At 34.4% G+C, this 18,354-nt stretch overlaps 1 protein-coding gene across 2 annotated transcripts in view; it reads right to left on the bottom strand.

Annotated features, from left to right (window-relative positions):
• Positions 1-2,376: 2,376 nt before the first annotated feature.
• Positions 2,377-18,354, bottom strand: part of Hmgcr (HMG coenzyme A reductase) — a 183,699-nt gene continuing 167,721 nt past the window's right edge. For both annotated transcript variants that reach the window (XM_090373218.1, XM_090373217.1), the window contains exons 18-22: positions 18,274-18,337; positions 13,305-13,445; positions 7,373-7,531; positions 3,529-3,680; positions 2,377-2,605 (exon numbers count right to left, since the gene is read on the bottom strand). In XM_090373218.1, the coding sequence (XP_090229344.1) occupies positions 2,506-2,605; positions 3,529-3,680; positions 7,373-7,531; positions 13,305-13,445; positions 18,274-18,337 (616 nt within the window). In that variant the 3' untranslated portion in view covers positions 2,377-2,505. The remainder of the gene's footprint in view (positions 2,606-3,528; positions 3,681-7,372; positions 7,532-13,304; positions 13,446-18,273; positions 18,338-18,354) is intronic.

Genomic DNA, 18,354 nt, shown 5'->3' with positions numbered 1-18,354 from the left:
GTTTATTATAGAAACATGTTAAGCCATTCATATTTAACCAATTTTTAAACTCTAATTCTAATCACAATAAGAAATGAAGCAGTTTTCAGGAATCATTTGTAAAATATTAATTTAAATGAATTCTTTTAACAGCATACAGGAACTTTCAGCATTTTTTTTTGTTATGCATTCCATTGGGTTCCAAAGAAAGTTGGAATAAAACAAAAAGGCAGCATATTAACTAACAGTAACAGACTTTTATTCAGAGGGTACCCTGCCCCCAACCCTCTCTAGTGTGTCATTAAATTTAACAGTATATGCCATAATTTTTTTTTATCTAAATTGACAGCAGAAAACAATGCAAAATAAAAGAACCAAGTCTTTTCTCCTCTCTACAAAAAATTACTTGAACTAATTTCTGCAACAAAATCAAATTCAAAAGGTTTGTATAGAATAAAATCTATCATGAACACTAAAATCTACTTGTTATACTGACTAGAAAGAATTTAGTCTCAATGGCATTTTAACATTTTATTATAGTGAATTAAACAAGAAGTCTCCGATACTTTTAGCAAAGCTAAGCTTTTGCAATAGAAGTATAAATATTCCAAAAGTTCTACTGCCAATCCTTTTTATTTACAGAAAAAGCAATTTAAAAACAAAATTATCTTAAAATAATTTATGCAATACAGAATAAACATTTCCTATTTTGACAGAATTGCGAGATAGTCTAGGTGCAGTAGCAGGACATTAATTCAAAATAATCAGGTCTATAATGAGTAAAAGAATAAAGTTGCTCTGAAATATAACCTCTTTTCCTAATGTCTTGCACCTGGAATAGCAGAATCTTTTCACCCCCCCCCCTCCCGACCGATTTCCACTGTTTAACTCTTTAGTGAGATCACAATCAAATATTCATTCCTCCTCGTATGGGGTGGGCGGGGGATGGATCCTAGCCAGTTTGGATTTTTTGCTACTATTTCCTTTGAGAACATACCTATCTGTCATGAGGAGTATATAATAGTTATGCTGACTAATGTAGTGTGAAATTGTTTCATATATAACAATGCACGCATTTCATTTACGTGAAAATTAAATTCCTTATACCGAAAGATAGTTATATAATACCAATTTATGTAAATTTAATTTTCTTGCTTCCACTGCGCATGCACACATAAAAATAAGCTTGTTTCCAAACTAAATTATAAAACAAAGCAATCCAAACATTGTTTTCTTCCATTTTTTTTAAAATTCTTTATGCTTCTGTTTTCAATAATGGGCATGTTACTTTTAATTCACAGTAAGATGCTCCATCAAAACATCTATATTCTCAGTTCTCTCATTCTGTTTTTAATGGTACTGTGCCAAATGTTTAAAATAAAACATTTATTTAAAATGTTTATTTATTTACCAATATTTAAAATAAAAAGTAATATAAAAAGTAATGAGATCTTTTTATTAGCTAATATTTATACAATTCTGGAAATGAGCTATTAAAAACTGATGCAATTTATTGACTCCAAGAAGAGCATAAATCTCACACAGAGAAGTGAGTGTCATTTTAAATGCAGAAAGTTCCAATAAAGCTAAATGGATGAATAGTATACTAAAATGTAACAGACACTGCCAATATAAATTACGGGTGAAACAGTATGATATTTCAATATAAATATATTAATAAAAATGCATTCATGCTGCATAATCCGAATATATTTTATGATTTAACGTGAAAATTTGAAAGATAATTACAAATGAAATGACAAACAGAAAAATACACTGGCTACTTTTAAAATCTATGATTAATGGGAGTGATGAACAGGGTGTGATCACACAACTAAAAAATATTTACTGATTTCTTACTGTAGGATTTTGACTGCATAAATAATTTCAATTAGATACCTTAAAAATTATTCATGACTAATTTTAAACAAATTACATACAATGAATACTGTAAATAATCATGGCTATGAATGGAATGTAAAGGTATAAAAGCACAGAATCACATACATTAAGAGATATAAATGCTGCTATTCACAAGATATATCCATTTAATCAGAAATTGAACTATTTCCTATTATACTTTAAAGTATTAATAAATATATAAACAAAATATGAAAAAGAATTAGTTACTGATAAGAGAAAAAAGTTATGGATTTCTACATTTTTTACACCTTTCTTATTATACATAAAATGAAAATGGATCAATCTTTTACTATTTAAAGCCTTAAATGACTATGTTCAAATATGTATACAACTTTCCTGAAAAAAAGTGAAGGAAAAAAAAAACAAAACTGGATTATTTAACTATTTCCATGAATGTATTAAAAAGTAACATTCTAAAGCATGGTACCAGTAGACACTTAAAATTTAAATGAAATTGCATTTGTCCCCCTCCCTCTCTCTGCTTTATGAAGACAGCTGTTCTGAAGCTGTAATTTTATCTCAGGGATATTTTGTTTCCCCCATTTCCTTGTCCACCTCTTGCTTTCTTTAAGAGAATTAAGCAGATTATTTTCATATTTCACATCACTTTTCTTTTGTGTCACTATAAACTGTCTGTAGATAGTTCCTACTATTGTCACAAGAAGGTACACCATTTACTGATCCACTGATGCTAATATTTGACCTAGCAAAAAAAAAAAAAGCTGTTATAAGTATTAATTTAAACTCAATATTAATAATCATAAATCATTTATATATACTATTGTCCAATGTATTAGCATCAATTCAAAGTCATGAAACTGTTTATGCTGTAAGATTTTTCTAAATGAGTTGTGGACAAATTTCAGCTAATGACTTTGGCACAAAATATATGAATAATTTATTTGGTATCATTAGTACTGAAATGGTATAACAATGCAAGGATGCTACAACAACAACAAAAATAAAAGACATTTCCATAGTCAAAAAGTGATCATCTTAATTCTTCCTTCAATTTTGCAAAAAAACTGCCCCCCCCCTCTTGCAATCATCTTATTTTAATGTTCCACAACACACTGTTCAAAGCTAAATTTCATATCTAGTCCTACTTACTCACTCTGGTTCTTGTCTCTTAGTTAGTAGTGAGAATATGCTTCCCTCATTCATTTTACTAATATCCTCTCAGGGCTTTATATACTTCAATGAATTCCCTCCCCACCCAAGGTACCTAGCTGCTAACCTCTGCAGAACACATCTATGCTGCTCCTCATGAGGATAATGCTTAGTGCTGTTTATCAATTTAATCACCCTTCTTTGCATCTTCTCCAGATATGGCCTCCTGCCCTAAATACAATATTCCCAGCATGATCACAATACTGCCTTATTAGAGAGGGATAATAGAATAGACTTGACGTCTTAGAGCAGACAAACTTAACCTTTTGTGAAAAATTAATTGTTGAAAATGAAAATAAATTCTTGCAGTTGGGATTCAACTGCAAGACTGCACATAATTCCTCTTTTAAACTAATTTAAGAAGTTCTGAAATTAGTTAGACCCAAGTTGCTAATGCTGTTATAATATATTAATATTTTTATTCATCTGAATAAATCAATGAATGAAATTTTATACCTATTATGCCTCATATGTGAACGAACCAGGTGTCCTGCTGCAAGTGCTGACAGTAATGATAGTTCAGCAGCCATAACTGATGCACATATGATTCGAGCTAGAGTAGCAGCGTTTTGTCCAGGCTTGTCAGAACTGCCTTTTACTCCCAGTAACTAAATTGAAAGAAAAGTTATCAAAATATGCAAAGTAAAATGCTATATTTACATTCAGTTTTAAAATTTCTATACTAACAAACTAGTAAATATTTTCAACACTGCTGACAGCAATTGAATACTCCACTTCAAATCAGCTACAATTGGACTTCGGGAGTTTTGCATCTAAACTGAAATTTTAGATTAGATTTTATACTGGACTTAATGAATTTTGCAGCTTTTTCAAGTAACATTTTACAGACTTTAACCAAAGATTCATTCATGCAGCACTCATACAGTTAATGTTTAGTGCAATTACCCTGTATATAAAATACTTTTATCCTAAGTTAGTTTTGCTGCATCAGATCATTTCCCCCAATGTTTTTTTGGCCATGTATTGCTAGCATCATGGTAACATGCAGACAGACTGCATGAAGAAAGACATTTTCCTGTGCAAGCTGTAGAAATAAAGTTTAATGTTGTAAAAAGGATAACTGCTCTGCTGAAGTTATGTAGAATTAATTTACAATTTTGGAACAGGTGTATATAAAAAGATAATCTATAACACAGGAAACTGGCTCCATATTATGGACTACTATTGAAATGCATAATATATGAAAAGAAGATTTTCAAACCCATTCTTTTCTAAAGAGTGTCTCCAATTCTTTATTTAGGCACCAAAAAGAACAACCCACAAGATACACCAACATAAGATGAGCTGTAAATTCTATTAGAAGTTTATATTTTTGCCTCAAGTTGATCTTAAAGTAGGGTAACTTAAGAACCTTTCGTTTTATCTTTTTAATACACAATTGCTCAAAATTAGATTCTATTGTGGCTTAAAATGTAAGCTCAGCATAGCAGTTTACTTTTATATTATTAAGGAAATATTATTTTTATTCTGCAGCTCATGCAGTGTCATTTTCCAAGCAATCCATACCTTGTTACCATGCCCTTCACTATACATAAGTAGATTAGAGTATGAGTGAATGGGGAATGCTGACCTGTCAGATGTAGTTACCATTGAAAAATTAAATAAAATACAATAAATAGTACTTAATGCTATAGATCCTAAAATTTTAACTTCTTCATCAAGGGTCAGCAGCCAAAACCAAAGGAAATACAGCAAGAAGCAAGGTCTCTGTTTCTGATGTGAAATATACGTAGCAAACAGAAAAAGCAAGCTAACATATATATCATAGACGACCCAACAGAGACCAAAATGAACAGTAACAAGAAATAGGAAACAAATCACTGATTAAAATTAAAAGTAAAAATCAAAAGTTAATTCCAATTAATGTTAAACAGAATAAAATAGCAAGCAGCTATAAGTGAATTTAAACAAATCTAAAAGTAAAAATCAAGATAAAGTTACTTCCAATAAAAGTTAAATTGAATCAAATAGCAGCAGCCCTAAGTGAATTTAAACAAAAGAAATGGAATGTGAAGACGAAAGTATACAGTCAAAGTAGGATAACTTACTGTGGTATCAGGCAGGAGTTGGTGAAATGGGTTGAGAGAAGTGAATGTCAACAAAGCTGTATCGGTGACCAAAGAAGTTAGCAAATGATATACTGATATTTTATATTTGGTCACCAATACAGCCTTGTTGACATTCGCTTCTCTCACAGCCCATTTCACAGACTCCTGCCTGACAGAGTCGATGAAATGAGCTGTGAAGAAGCAGTTATAACCAGGCACTGTTTGGTGTTAGAAGTGTTATTAAGAATGCCGCACAGTCATACATGCTGATATGGTGTTTGGCTGCAGTTTTTTTGGTGGAAGTGCTACTGCTGCTTGTAGAGAATACCATCGACGGTTTCCTAACCACAGAATACCAGATTCAAGAGCGTTTATTATTGTTTACACCAAACTGTGTGAGACTGGTACAGTTCCCAGCGCTCATATTTCTTCTGAACATGCAAATGAAGAAAATGTGGATGAAATAGAACACATTCTTCAGTAGGTAGAACTTAGTCCTACTATTAGCACACGAAGAATTTCTGTGTATCGACGTTCCACAGACAAGAGTATGGCGAACATTATGTGAGCACAGCTTGTATCCATTCCACATACAGCAGGTGCAACACCTTCAACCAGGAGACGCCCGGCAATTGGAATTTTGTTGGTGGGTAAATGCTAATTGCCGATTAATTCCATTAATACTGTTCAGCGATGAAGCTACTTTCACTCGTGACTGCATCAACAACATCTGTATCTCTCATAGGTTGTCAAAGGAAAATCCACATGCCACTGTAGAAACAAGTTTTCAACATCGCTTCTCTGTAAACGTGTGGTGCAATATCATCGACAATAGTTGATTGGGCCTGTTGTGTTACAAAATCATCTTACAGGGCCCATTTACCTAGAATTTTTGCAAAACGAACTTCCACTACTATTGGAGGATGTTCCCTTGGCTATAAGGATTGGAATGTACTTTCAGCATGATGGAGCTGCTGAAAGGTGATACGATATCTAAATCAAACTTTCCCTAAATGATGGATCGGCCACAGTGGTTCTGTTCATTAGGCCACCAAGGTCTCCAAGATCTCACTCCGTTACACTTTTGTTTGTGGGGATGGATGAAGAGTGCAGTATACAAAGAAAAGGAGAATACAAGGGACTAATTGCTAGCTCACATTTTGGATACTGCTGCCCCCATAAAGGAATACCGAGACAACCTCAGAAAAGCAACACATCATATTACCACAAGAGTTGCAAAGTGCATTGAGGCTGGCGGTGGGATTTTCGAACATTTATTGTGAACTGTATAAAAAAAAAAAAAAAAAAAAAAAAAAATTGTTAATTATTTGTGTTTTGTATCATTTAAAAAGTCAATAAATACAAACAATAAGTCATTTATCATTCTTTAATACCTCTCATAATGGCTTTGTGCATGCCAGTTTGAAACAGCTGTATCTCCGTATCCATTGAGAATTGGACACGTTTATATGAACTTTTTTACTCAGAATAATTGATACCATAATCTCCCAAAATATTTACTATTCTTCCTAAATTCACTATATATATAAGTACTAAAATTGTGCTTCCTAAAAGGATAAGGTTGCACTTGCCTTATGTGAGAACAGAGATAGCCAAGATCATTAAAAAATAAATAAAAAATTATTTAAATGATCATGTTTGCATGTGCATGAATAGAACAGTGTTGCTTAGTATAGGAAGCCAGGACTAATAGATAGACAAATGAGCCTTGAAAAGTAGAATCTTTTGTGAATACGCATTTATTAGCCCTACATGACAGTATAGAGATAGGGCATTGTTTGGCAAGCTCTGAATTCAAATCACGTTCAATGTCTGCAGGAATTCCTTAAAGGCCTTTTCACATTGGACTGTAGGTGTAAGGTATATTTTGTACTTGCAAGGTATTTGGAGTTTTGTATCTACAAAATATTCAAACCAACCTCAGTGCACACCTTTTGTGATTTAATATACGCTGACCTGAATTGGAGCTTTTTTGCATAAAAACAATATGCATGAAATGGCTAGATACAAAATTTCATAGAAAAAAAACTGATCTGTTGTTTTATGAGAATTCTGAAAAAATCCTTGGTCCCTGGATAATCTTTTCATACTGTGCTTTCAGTGTATGAAACTTGAATGATCCTAACTGACTCCTGGACTATAACACCTGGAAATTATGCTTATACATAATATTAAGAGTTAAAACAAACAGAGGAAATAAATGAATATACCTGTAGACAGGATGACTGTGGAGTGAGCACAGTTCCTCCTCCTATTGTTCCTACTTCTACAGATGGCATAGTACAGCTCATATACATGCTTTCCCCATCATCTCCCCATGGTTCAATTAATGTTAAACAATTAGAGCTACCAACATTTTGTGCTGGATCCTGCAAACAGAAATTAAATTTTATAAATCTTATTTAATAAACAACCATTTTAAGACAAGTAAGACCCAATAAATTTAAAATTGTGAATTAAGTCTACAGGATTTTAGGTTAAATTTCCATTTTGGTTACACTAGAAAATGGATATTAAGAATAAGTAAATACATATGGATAAACATACATTAGAATAAACTAACTTATCCTCCCCTTTAAAGTTTATCCATATGTATTTATTATTATATTTACTTATTCTTAATCTCTGTTTTCTAGTGTAACCAAAATAGAAATTTAACCTAAAATCGTGTAGACTTAAAATTTACAATTAATAATTATTGGAACATAATTAAAATTGTAACCCTTTATTTTTCTACCCCCAACTGCATTGTCATGATGGGTATCAGTAAGATGCCTGAAATGTCACCTTAAATGTATAGTGGTTTGGGTTATAAGCTTAATAAACTATTACTAATTCCATGTGGTATAAGAGTAGTTATTAATTATAGTAATTAATCAACCAGAACTGCATAAACTTTAGGGAAATTGGTATAGCAGTTAAAGATAACCTACTTTGTTTTCTATTTTGGCTTTGTGGTGCTGAGGAGAAATAACTGGTAAAGAAATCAGATGTATTTCAACGCTATCTAAGTTATATCTGTATCCTGCAAGGATACAGTATTCAACTTCATGCTGAGATTACCTTCATTCTGTTCAGTAACTGCATGATAATTCTGTCTTCATATTTCATGCCTAAGTACATATTGATAGCAATAAGCAGACAAGTGTGCCAATAAAAGACTTAACAAAAGAAACACTAGTCTTTTTTTATTTATTTTTTTTTTGTTCATAAGTCTCAGTAATACCACCATGCCTGTTCCCATAGTGATGCTAATACAATAAGGAAAATGACCAAACCATCACATGCCTTCTTTTGTATACATGAGATATTCAAAAAGTTGTTGTTATTTGGTTTTTAGGAGCATTAGCAACTAAGGCCATATTGCCCCGGGGATATACGGTGGTCATTCCCTGACCTTTCCGCATCCTCTGCATTTGGTGGTCACGGGCTCGAACCCCAGTCTAATCAAGAAGCGTGTGCTATGCACTGCTGCTCCTGCCCACCTTGCTACAGAGGTGCCATTCAAAAAGTAACATTCCTTTTTTCTTAAAATGTCAGATTAAATTTTTTACAGAACAAAATGCATAATTATTCAAGCAGTGTTTTGTAGTTGTTGGGATTATTACTGAAATTGTAATGCTTAGCACACTACAATTTTTTAACACTAAATATGCATCAAAGGTGAACACAAACTGTAATCAGATTTCTCATAATTAACTGATAGAATCCAACTGAAACTTATCATCAGTAATCAAATATGTTCAAATAATATTCTAGATATACACTACTCTACCATTAATATACAAACACCCTTCAATTAATGGTCACGTCTTATCCAAGCACCACATGTCAGACATAACTATAAATATGTTTGTAGGCCTTCAAGGAGACAATAGAACCATTGTGAATGCAAAATGCTGTGACCAGAGTTAAGAAAGACTCCTGTTAACTCTGTCTGCAACTGAAACAGACTGGTGCTGAAACCATTACAAAATGACCCAGAAAACCTCCAAAGTTGATGGAACATGACAGGAGAGCTCTGAAAATAATTGTCTGATGCAGGTCAATATTGTCATTCACATACAGGGCCTCACCGAGATGAGTGGCACACATGTTAGCCAGCCAGTATAATGCACAGGATGTTGCATGATATGGGTTACCATGGTCATGCAATCATCTACAAGCAACTAATCACTCCGACTAATGCTAAACATCATTCAGGTTACGGTAAGACCTTCCAGCATTCTTTAATTGTAGACCAAAGGAAAGCTGTGCTTTGGAGCAATGAGTCATGGTACACCGTGTCTATCATGTCTGAAAATCATGCCTGGCTGTGGTGGATGACGGAGAAAGCCGCCTGCCAGATTGTACCATCCCGACAACGAAGTTTGGCAGAAGGAGCATAGACGGTCTGAGGCTGTTATTCATGGTCCGACCTGGGACCATTCGCTGTTCACTGGACAAAACCATTAATGCTAAGGTCTAGCTAGACATCCAAGACAAAAATGCATTCTCTACGTTGTGACAGCATGTCAGGGAAAGCCCATGCACCTATATCAGCAGGACAATGTTCCATGTAATACTGCTCACAATGTGAAGGAATGGTCTGAGGACATGAGCATTGAAAAGTTGGACTAGCTAGCCCAAAGCTCTGACCTCAATCCTATAGAAAACTCCCTTTGATGAATTGGATTGTCAGGTGCACATGAAGAGAGAGTGCCCAAAAAAAGAGTTGAACTGGTTGCTTTAAAGTCTGAATGGCAGAAAATAATGGGAGTCACTTACAAAAAACTAGTGGAGAGTGTTTCAAGGAGGGCACTCCCAGAAACACTCTCCACTAGTTTTTTGTAAGTGTCATAAGGTGCTGGTTACTGGACCCCTGCACTGCAGTTTATATATGAATTCAACACAAAATATGTACTTTCGGAAAAACGGTGACAATTTTTTTCAGATGTTATTTAGTAATTCTCAGCACTTCCAAATTTTGTTTGAAGTTGCTGACTGCCCAATGGAACAAGCTATCTGCTGCTACAAGTTTATATAAATGGCTAACATCCTTAGCTGCCTAACCAACAATTTCAAATATTTCATTATTATTGCTGAATTGGTAAAAAAACAACTGTCATTTCTGTCAGTGCAAAATATGCATATCCCTGTATCTTAGTTGAAACTTCTGCTCTCTATGAGCAAGTCTGGCAACCAGCAGACCACAACATTGTTTAGAAACATGTCTATCCAACAGCAAAATGGCAGACCATAACCTTATGGATTTTGATGAGGAAGATTTGGTGATGACATGGATATTGACAGAGATTATACACCAAACCTTCCTGATTTAGATTCTTCAGATAAGTGTTCCACTTATTATTATTAGTTTTAGTGAATTTATTGTTGTGGTGTAATTTTAAAGATAGTATAAATATTAAGATGGTTAGGCAAGCCTGACCCTCATCCAGTTGCTCTAGACTGATACCAATAAACACTTGGGTTGAACTAGAAATGCACTTCAGAAAAATGTTCCTACAGTGATATTTTGCACTTAGGGGAAGTAATTACATTAAATGTAAGTTTTAATTCATTCTAAATAAATTTTACACTATTATATCAGGATTACTGTAATTAATTTTTTGGTTAGGCAAGTGTGGCTCTCAATTTCTTTTCAGACTGTTCACTTCATCAAATAGAAAAAGTTTGTACTCTTACAATTTTCTTTGATTTGAAATTATTGTAGCTACTCAGTTACTTTACATACACTCAAACCTAAACTTAGAACTGTGTAAATGCTCACTGTCAATAACTTTTATAATATGCCTAACTGACATGCTTATGGATTACTGTTAAAAAGTAGAGTTACCCACATTTTCTATTTGTTTCAGATCTAGAAGACATTATGAATGCTGTAATAAAAATTCAGAACTATAACTACCAGTTGAATCAACACATCCTGAAACTAAAAGACAACCTATACCAAAATGAAGAAAATGAACAATTGCGGGCTAAGTTGGCAACTAATGAAATATGCAGGAAGAAAAAATGAGTTATACAACCAAACAACCATAAGAAGTTCATCAGAAAACATAAGAGTGAACATGGTGAAAAATGTGTCAACAAGTGGCCGTGGCAAGGTTAAAAAAAAAAAAAAAAAAAAAAAAAAAATTTTCATTATTATCATGTGAATAATTGCTTATGAATAATGAATGCTTATAACGGATCCCAGTTGAGAGACAAAAGCAAATTTTTGAAGGCTTTTACAACATGAACTGAAGAATGATAAATGCTTTCCCAACAGGACAAACTGAAGTTATGATGTTAAGAGAAATATAGTAAAAAAGTTTAGGGCCAAAACTTAGAATTTATAGACACAAGATGAAAGAGGTACAAATAAAATTGTCTGCAAAAAGTTTTTTCAAGGTCAAGGAACATATCTGCAGTTAAGTTTTGAGATTTTTGTTTTTTGCAGAATGTGCGTACTTGTAGTCCATACTTGGTTCAGATGTCACACAAACATTTATTCACCAAAACTAACCTTATTTGGGAATTATGAATTATTAGTATTGTAGTGGCAAAATGATGCAAGGATACAGCATCAGAGAGGTTTAAAAAAAATGCCCACTTCATTTACCCAACCCTTCTAATCTTTGTCCAACTTTTAACTTTATTCAGACTACTCACTTGCACAACACCAGATGGAAGTTTCCTCTAACAATCAACTGAAAGCAAATTTTTGCCATATATCCTGAAACCATTCTTTTCCAATTTAAATTTATGTTCCTTGTGTCTGTTGTCCAAGAAAGATAAACATTTACTGAAACACCATTTAAAGGCCTTAAACATGACAATCAGGTCTTCTTGCAGATACCTAGTTTCCAGTTTCTGCAATTTATAAAAATTGCAGCATCTAAAATCAGAATCAAAAGAGAGCCATATGAGCACCCCCATACTCTCCCCACCAACAGAAAACATTGATTCACAGTTGATAAAACATGATGAAAAGTCTATGAAATTTATTATTATTTTTTTAAAATTCATATTTCTATACGCTGAACTTTGGATCATTAGTCAAAATTTAGAACACAGTGACTGACTTTCCTGATTATGGAGTTTCAGGGTGCATTAAGTTAATTTGTACCACAAACTCTACAATCATATTTGCTTACTCTCTCTCAGCAGAATTAATGATCATTCAAAATGCATAAAATAATAAACTACAATAAAACCTCCCTATAACAGACCTGAATTTAATAGACACTGGCAATAACACACAGTATCCAAATGAACTGAGCTTTCTGTCCGTACAGGATCCACTGACATAAATGCCAATTCTGATGGTATTTACCATCAGTTAAAGTTGTTTGTTGTTTTGGTTTTTAGGAGCATTAGCAACTAAGGCCATATTGCTCCGGGAATATGCGGTAGTCATTCCCTGACCTTTCCGCATCCTCCGTATTTGGTGGTGACAGGCTCGAACCCCGGTCTAATCAAGAAGCGTGTGATACGCACTGTTGCTCCTTCCCACCTGGCTACGGAGGCGCCTCAGTTAAAGTGTTTTCACTGCCATGATGTTAGCATTTTCCTCATCATCCCCTTCCATCAGCCTGCCAAATGCCTGCTTATGATCAGACATAAGTAGGGAGCTTCAAGCACTCTTGCTGATTCTCCAGAAAGGGTGCTTGAAGGCTCTTTAGACTGAATAATTTTGATTAGAATTTCCACTGTCACCTTACAATACAGCAACATTTAAAGCTTTTACTTCACAGAACTGGAGAACAGTAAAATATAGTATTAGAAATGTTTAATGTGGCAAAACTGCATTTTATATTATAACATTAAGAAAAAAACAATTTTTCATAAAATTCTAGCAATTACAGCATCCATATGTATTTCTTTTGCATTTAATGGACAATCAGCTTTAGCAGATGACTTTGGCCTTACTGCACATAGTCCTCTAAAGAGAGGTTTTACTACTCTAAAATATATATTAGATAAAAATATCTTGTGAGGCCACAACTCAATTTTAAATATACTAACTGTAAATAATGAGATCCCACTGTATTTCAGGTAAACTACTTAATGGTAGAACAGAACATTATTAAAATTGTTATAGCTATCACAAAAACTTTTTCTTAGCAAACTTTAGAATGCAGAAATATTATTTTATACCTGTCCAGTGGCAATGAATATTGCTGTTACAATGTTTGCAGCTTGAGCATTGAATCCTCCTATGCTTCCAGCCATAGCAGAACCAACCAAGTTTTTGGATACATTAACTTCCACTAAAGAACGCACATCTGTTTTCAAAATCTGTTTTGGGGGAGAAAAAAAAAAAAAAAAAAAAAAAAAAATTATATATATATATAAAAAAAATTAATAAAATATATAAAACATTCTACACAATCTGGAAGAAAATTAAAATGTGGGAGATTTTTTTTTTTGGGGGATGCTAAAAATGTCCTTGAAAAAAGAATAAGCACAAGACCAAGAATATTCCAACCACATACATTTATACTTCAACAGTAATAGTCAATATGCTTGTTTATTGTCATTTGAAAAATAAACAGAAGCAGGATTGTAACTTCAATATGTATTCAATGGCTTGGAGTGTAGAAAATCATTTTTCATAATACTTGTTTCTTTTTCGTGCTAAAGAAAAAATTAAACATTTTTTTATCTGTCCTCCATGCCTAGTTTCCAGGATAAAAATCAGGATCTGCCAGAGGAATTGAATTCAGACTTCTCCACTCATTTGGAGAGGTCCAAGTTCAATTCTCATTAATGACTAGACAAATTTCTAAACTCCTCTTCAGTAAGACTATAGTCAGTCCACTTCAGGTGGAAACTTATTTCCGCAATTAACTCACTGGCTAAAGAAAAAACTTCCCACAATTCAGTCTAAACTTCTTTCCCCATAATTTTAATTTATGGACCCATTCAGAATCATTAACAACAGTGAAAATTTCACTATCACCTTTTAGTGCCCTAAAAGACTTCAATCAAGTCGCTCTAAAGTTCTGCAGAATACATATTTGAAGTCTTTCCTCATATGAGCACCCAATTGCATCTTAAACAGGTCACCTATCTTTGGATCCTTTCAAGAAGCTTGATGTCTATTTTTTTTTCTAAGATGTAGTTTCCATATTTGAATACAAATCCAAGTAGTTGTATAACTGCCTTTTACAGTGGGATTATAACATTCTTATCTTTAAAAGCAAACATTCAATAGTTCATGGGCCCTGCTTACTGGCTGTCTACACTGCATAGGGAGCTCCATGTCTACCCATACCATAATCCCCAAATCTCCTCCTTCCTCCACTGTTTTTAAATCAACCCCACCATGTGCATAAGTTACTCTGGAGTTACTTTTCCCCAATGTGTATATGTTATTCTGGGATTACTATTTCCTAAGACCTTACGTTTTGCTGCATTAAAACATAGCTACCACTTTTCTGAACTTTTCCCAGTCTATTCAAGTCATCCTGAAGAAGCACTACTTTGTGCTAATCATTAATCTATTTCCAACCTTTACATTATTTGCAAATTTTGACAACAAACCCCCTGTCAATGTCATTTAAGAAAATCAAAAACAATGGTTCCAGAACAATCTTTGCAGGACCCCAATTCTAATAATAGCGCAATCTGAAGAGTAACCATTAATCACAACCTTCTGCAGCAACCATGCCATCTATTTTAGAATCCTCCTATGATACATACCATGTTCCAGCTTACAGAGTAAGCTAATGAGAGGGACTGAGTCAAATGCTTTGCTAAAATCCATAATGTAAAAATTATTCCTTACATCCAGCTCAAGTGCAACCAACAAAATAGCTAACTAGTTAAACATGAGTTTCCTTTAATAAAAAATAAAAAACCAAGTTGTGTATCCTTCAGCATTCAAATTATATCTAAATGTATTGCACTCTTGTTCACTGCCTTCACAATCTTCCCTGTTACTGAAGTCAGATTGACTAGTTAGTAGCTTCCAACATTGGTTCAATGCACTACTTCGCTCAAAATTACTATGGGTATATGCCAATACACCCTGTAATTTTCACAGAGGTAGCATGTTGATATCAAACATGGATTTACTTTAATAATTATAGCAGAAGTGGAAAAGGCTGAATGCATCATATGTATGGAATTATATTTCCAATAAACTACCAATAATCTGTATTTTATAAATGTGCACAATCAAATGACTAAATAAATTGCAACATAATTTAAATACTAAACACAATCAATTTAAGGGGGTGACATGCATTTTTTTTTTTTTTTTTGATGTGTGCAATATGAAATTAGCTTACATTTTGCACACTTCATAATTTTGGAAAAAAAATGCCCTTTCAACGTGTCCCTAATTGATTGTGCAGCAGCTGATGACTACTTTGATGTAGAGAAAAATAGCAGTTATCTAAAAACTAACCAAAAGATCAAGAACTGTTTTTAATTACATGTTATTAATTTGGTCCTTGAGGTTGTCACAGACATTCTCTCAGATATGCCAGACAAGCTGTACTTGCTACCTGGGAGTCTAAAACGCTGATAAAACTGATATTTGGGTGACATTCAAGACCCAATTTCGGTGAAGTCTGGACGGTCTCTGACAGCCAAATCCTCTGCTTGCACCTTCACGACAGTGAGACTGTTAGTAATCCTGGGTATATCCTCCATGCACAAGCAGATGGCGGGTGACCACAGAGGTGTGAACCAGCATAAGTAGGGTTCGAGGTGTGGTGCCCACGCTACATGGAGGAATGCCACCTCTGTGTTAACAGGCAATACTAGGTGGTAGATACTCTCATCAACCAGTGCAATACCACCACTTTGCTTATAGGAGGCTTGAAGTGGTGGAACCCATGTTTAGTCTCCAGAGCTAAATTCCAGTCAACCCTTCCCCGCCTCTTCCATCATGTAGTATGATGACTTTTGAGGTTATGATGAATATCATGGCGAGATCCAACCTTCCTCACATTTCGAGGCTACAGCTCTAAAACGGTGTTCGCAGGCCGGTCGCTAGTTAGTACACCAACTGAACCTATTGGTAACTCTTTAGGAAGCTTCAGGATCAGCTAGCATATAATCTTGCTACTTCTACTCTGCCAGATAGTGACTGGAGGGAGTTCAAGTAGTGCGTATGTGGGGGGCATTGTCGAGGCCACGTCAGTCAAGGATAAAGCTGACCTGTAGGCATCCCATTTTTCTTCCAACTCATGTATTAATGATCTTGGTAAAACACCTCCCACCATTCCCAACACTCCATTTAATGCCTCCTGTGATCTTCCGTCAAAAGAATTTTGACGAATCTTGATGGAAAGAAAGCTCCAGGTCCTGATGGTATTTCTTCACTTGTTCTCAAAACCTGTGCTCCTGAACTTAATCCTGTTCTTTGCCGCTTTTTTCACTTTATTATTCCAAAGGTGTTTTCCTTCTGCTTGGAAATTTGCTCATATCCAACCAGTTCCTAAAAAGGGTGACAAATCCTTCTCACCCAATCATTGTCCTATTGCAATTACTTCTACTCTTTCTAAAATAATGGAGAAATCAATTAACTACCAACTCTTAAACTACCTAGAAACCTTCCGTCTGATCAACGATTGTCAGTATGGATTCCATCAGTGTCAATCCACTGGTGGTATTCTGGCTTATGTTACTCATTTATGGACATATTCAATGGAAAAGTTTGGTGAAATATAAGAAGTTGCTCTTCACATCTCAAAGGCTTTCGATTGTATTTGGCATAAAGGTCTTCTAAACAAGCTTCCTTCTTATGGTTTGCCAACTGTTTTTTGTAATTGGTTATCCAGTTTTCTCTCTGATCACTCACTGAGGGTGATGGTAGATGGCTCTGTCTTCTAACTTCTCCACTAATGCTTGGTGTCCTCCAAGGTTCAGTTCTTTCTCCCACTCTTTTCCTCTTGTATATTAATGACCTTCTTCCATTGACTGGAAATCCTATCCATAGTTTTGCTGATGATAGCACATTGCATTCCACTTTCCATTTTGAGAAACCTTGCCCTGCTCAATCAGCTTCAACTTCTCAAATATCCGCTACCAATTCCTTAAATGCCGATCTCCAGGTAATTCTCCAGTGGGGCAAAGACAACTTAGTTGATTTCAATCCTTCTAAAATTCAGTCTTGTCTTATATCTCACAAAAAGGATTCTTCTGCTACTATGCTTATCTTTGGTGAAACTGATTTCTAGTTAAAATGATATATCTCTTTTGGGGATTACCCTGACTTCTAATCTCTCTTGGCACAAGTACATTACAAATATTGCTGCCTCTGCATCTAAAAAACTTGGTTTTCTCTTTTTCCTCTTGGCGTTACTTTTCTTGCAAACAGCTGTTCACTCTGTACAAATCGCAAATCCGCCCTACCATGGAATATTGTTCCCACATCTGGGGCGGTGCCACCAAAACCTTTCTGGCTTCTAGATTCAATTCGGAAAATGGCAGTTAAGTTAATTAATGACTCCTCTCTAATAGAGTCTCTCCACTCGCTGTCTCATAGATGTACTGTTTCTGCTGCATGCCTTTTCTACAGATACTTCCACGGGCACTGTTCTTCTGAATTGGCTTCTATAATCCCTGCTCTGTCTTTCAAAACAGTCCGAACACGTGCCGCCACCAGCCATTTACTGTCCAACTTCAAACTCACAGAACCAACTTTTCATCTTCCTCGTTTTCTAGAACAACCTTCCTTCGTACGTATTTCCTGAAAATTACAGTCTACAGAAGTTCAAGTTTAATGTCAACAAATATCTTCTCTCATCTTCTCAACCTAAGCACAGTACTACAGGTTTTCCTACCTCTCATGTTTGGAGTTTTCATAATGAAAAAAAAAAAAAAAAAAAAACACACACATGAGTAGCAACTTTCTGGAAAATGTAACTGAATATAGTATATTTTTCTCTGAAGGCTATTCTCAATAGTAAAATATGAATGAATAAATGTGTCATGAATGTGGAGAGCTGTATATCATTACACTTCCCAACAAAAGAAACTTTTACATCCTATATACTGAAAAAATATTGCATATTATTAATGACCTACTTTGTCAGTAAAAAACAAGTAAATAATATTTAGTGTTTATGTATAAACAGACTAAGTAAAGATTGTCTAATGTAAAACTAACCTCTTTTACAATGCGAGAAGAAATTACTGCTTCACACACCACAGACTTTCCTCTGCCTTCAATCCTATTAAATTAAAAGTA

This window comes from Mastigoproctus giganteus, chromosome 5, assembly GCF_048544385.1.
Source record: "Mastigoproctus giganteus isolate SK-2022 chromosome 5, ASM4854438v1, whole genome shotgun sequence".
In the NCBI taxonomy this organism is placed as follows: domain Eukaryota; kingdom Metazoa; phylum Arthropoda; class Arachnida; order Uropygi; family Thelyphonidae; genus Mastigoproctus; species Mastigoproctus giganteus.
This window is presented reverse-complemented; position numbering and strand designations above follow the sequence as displayed.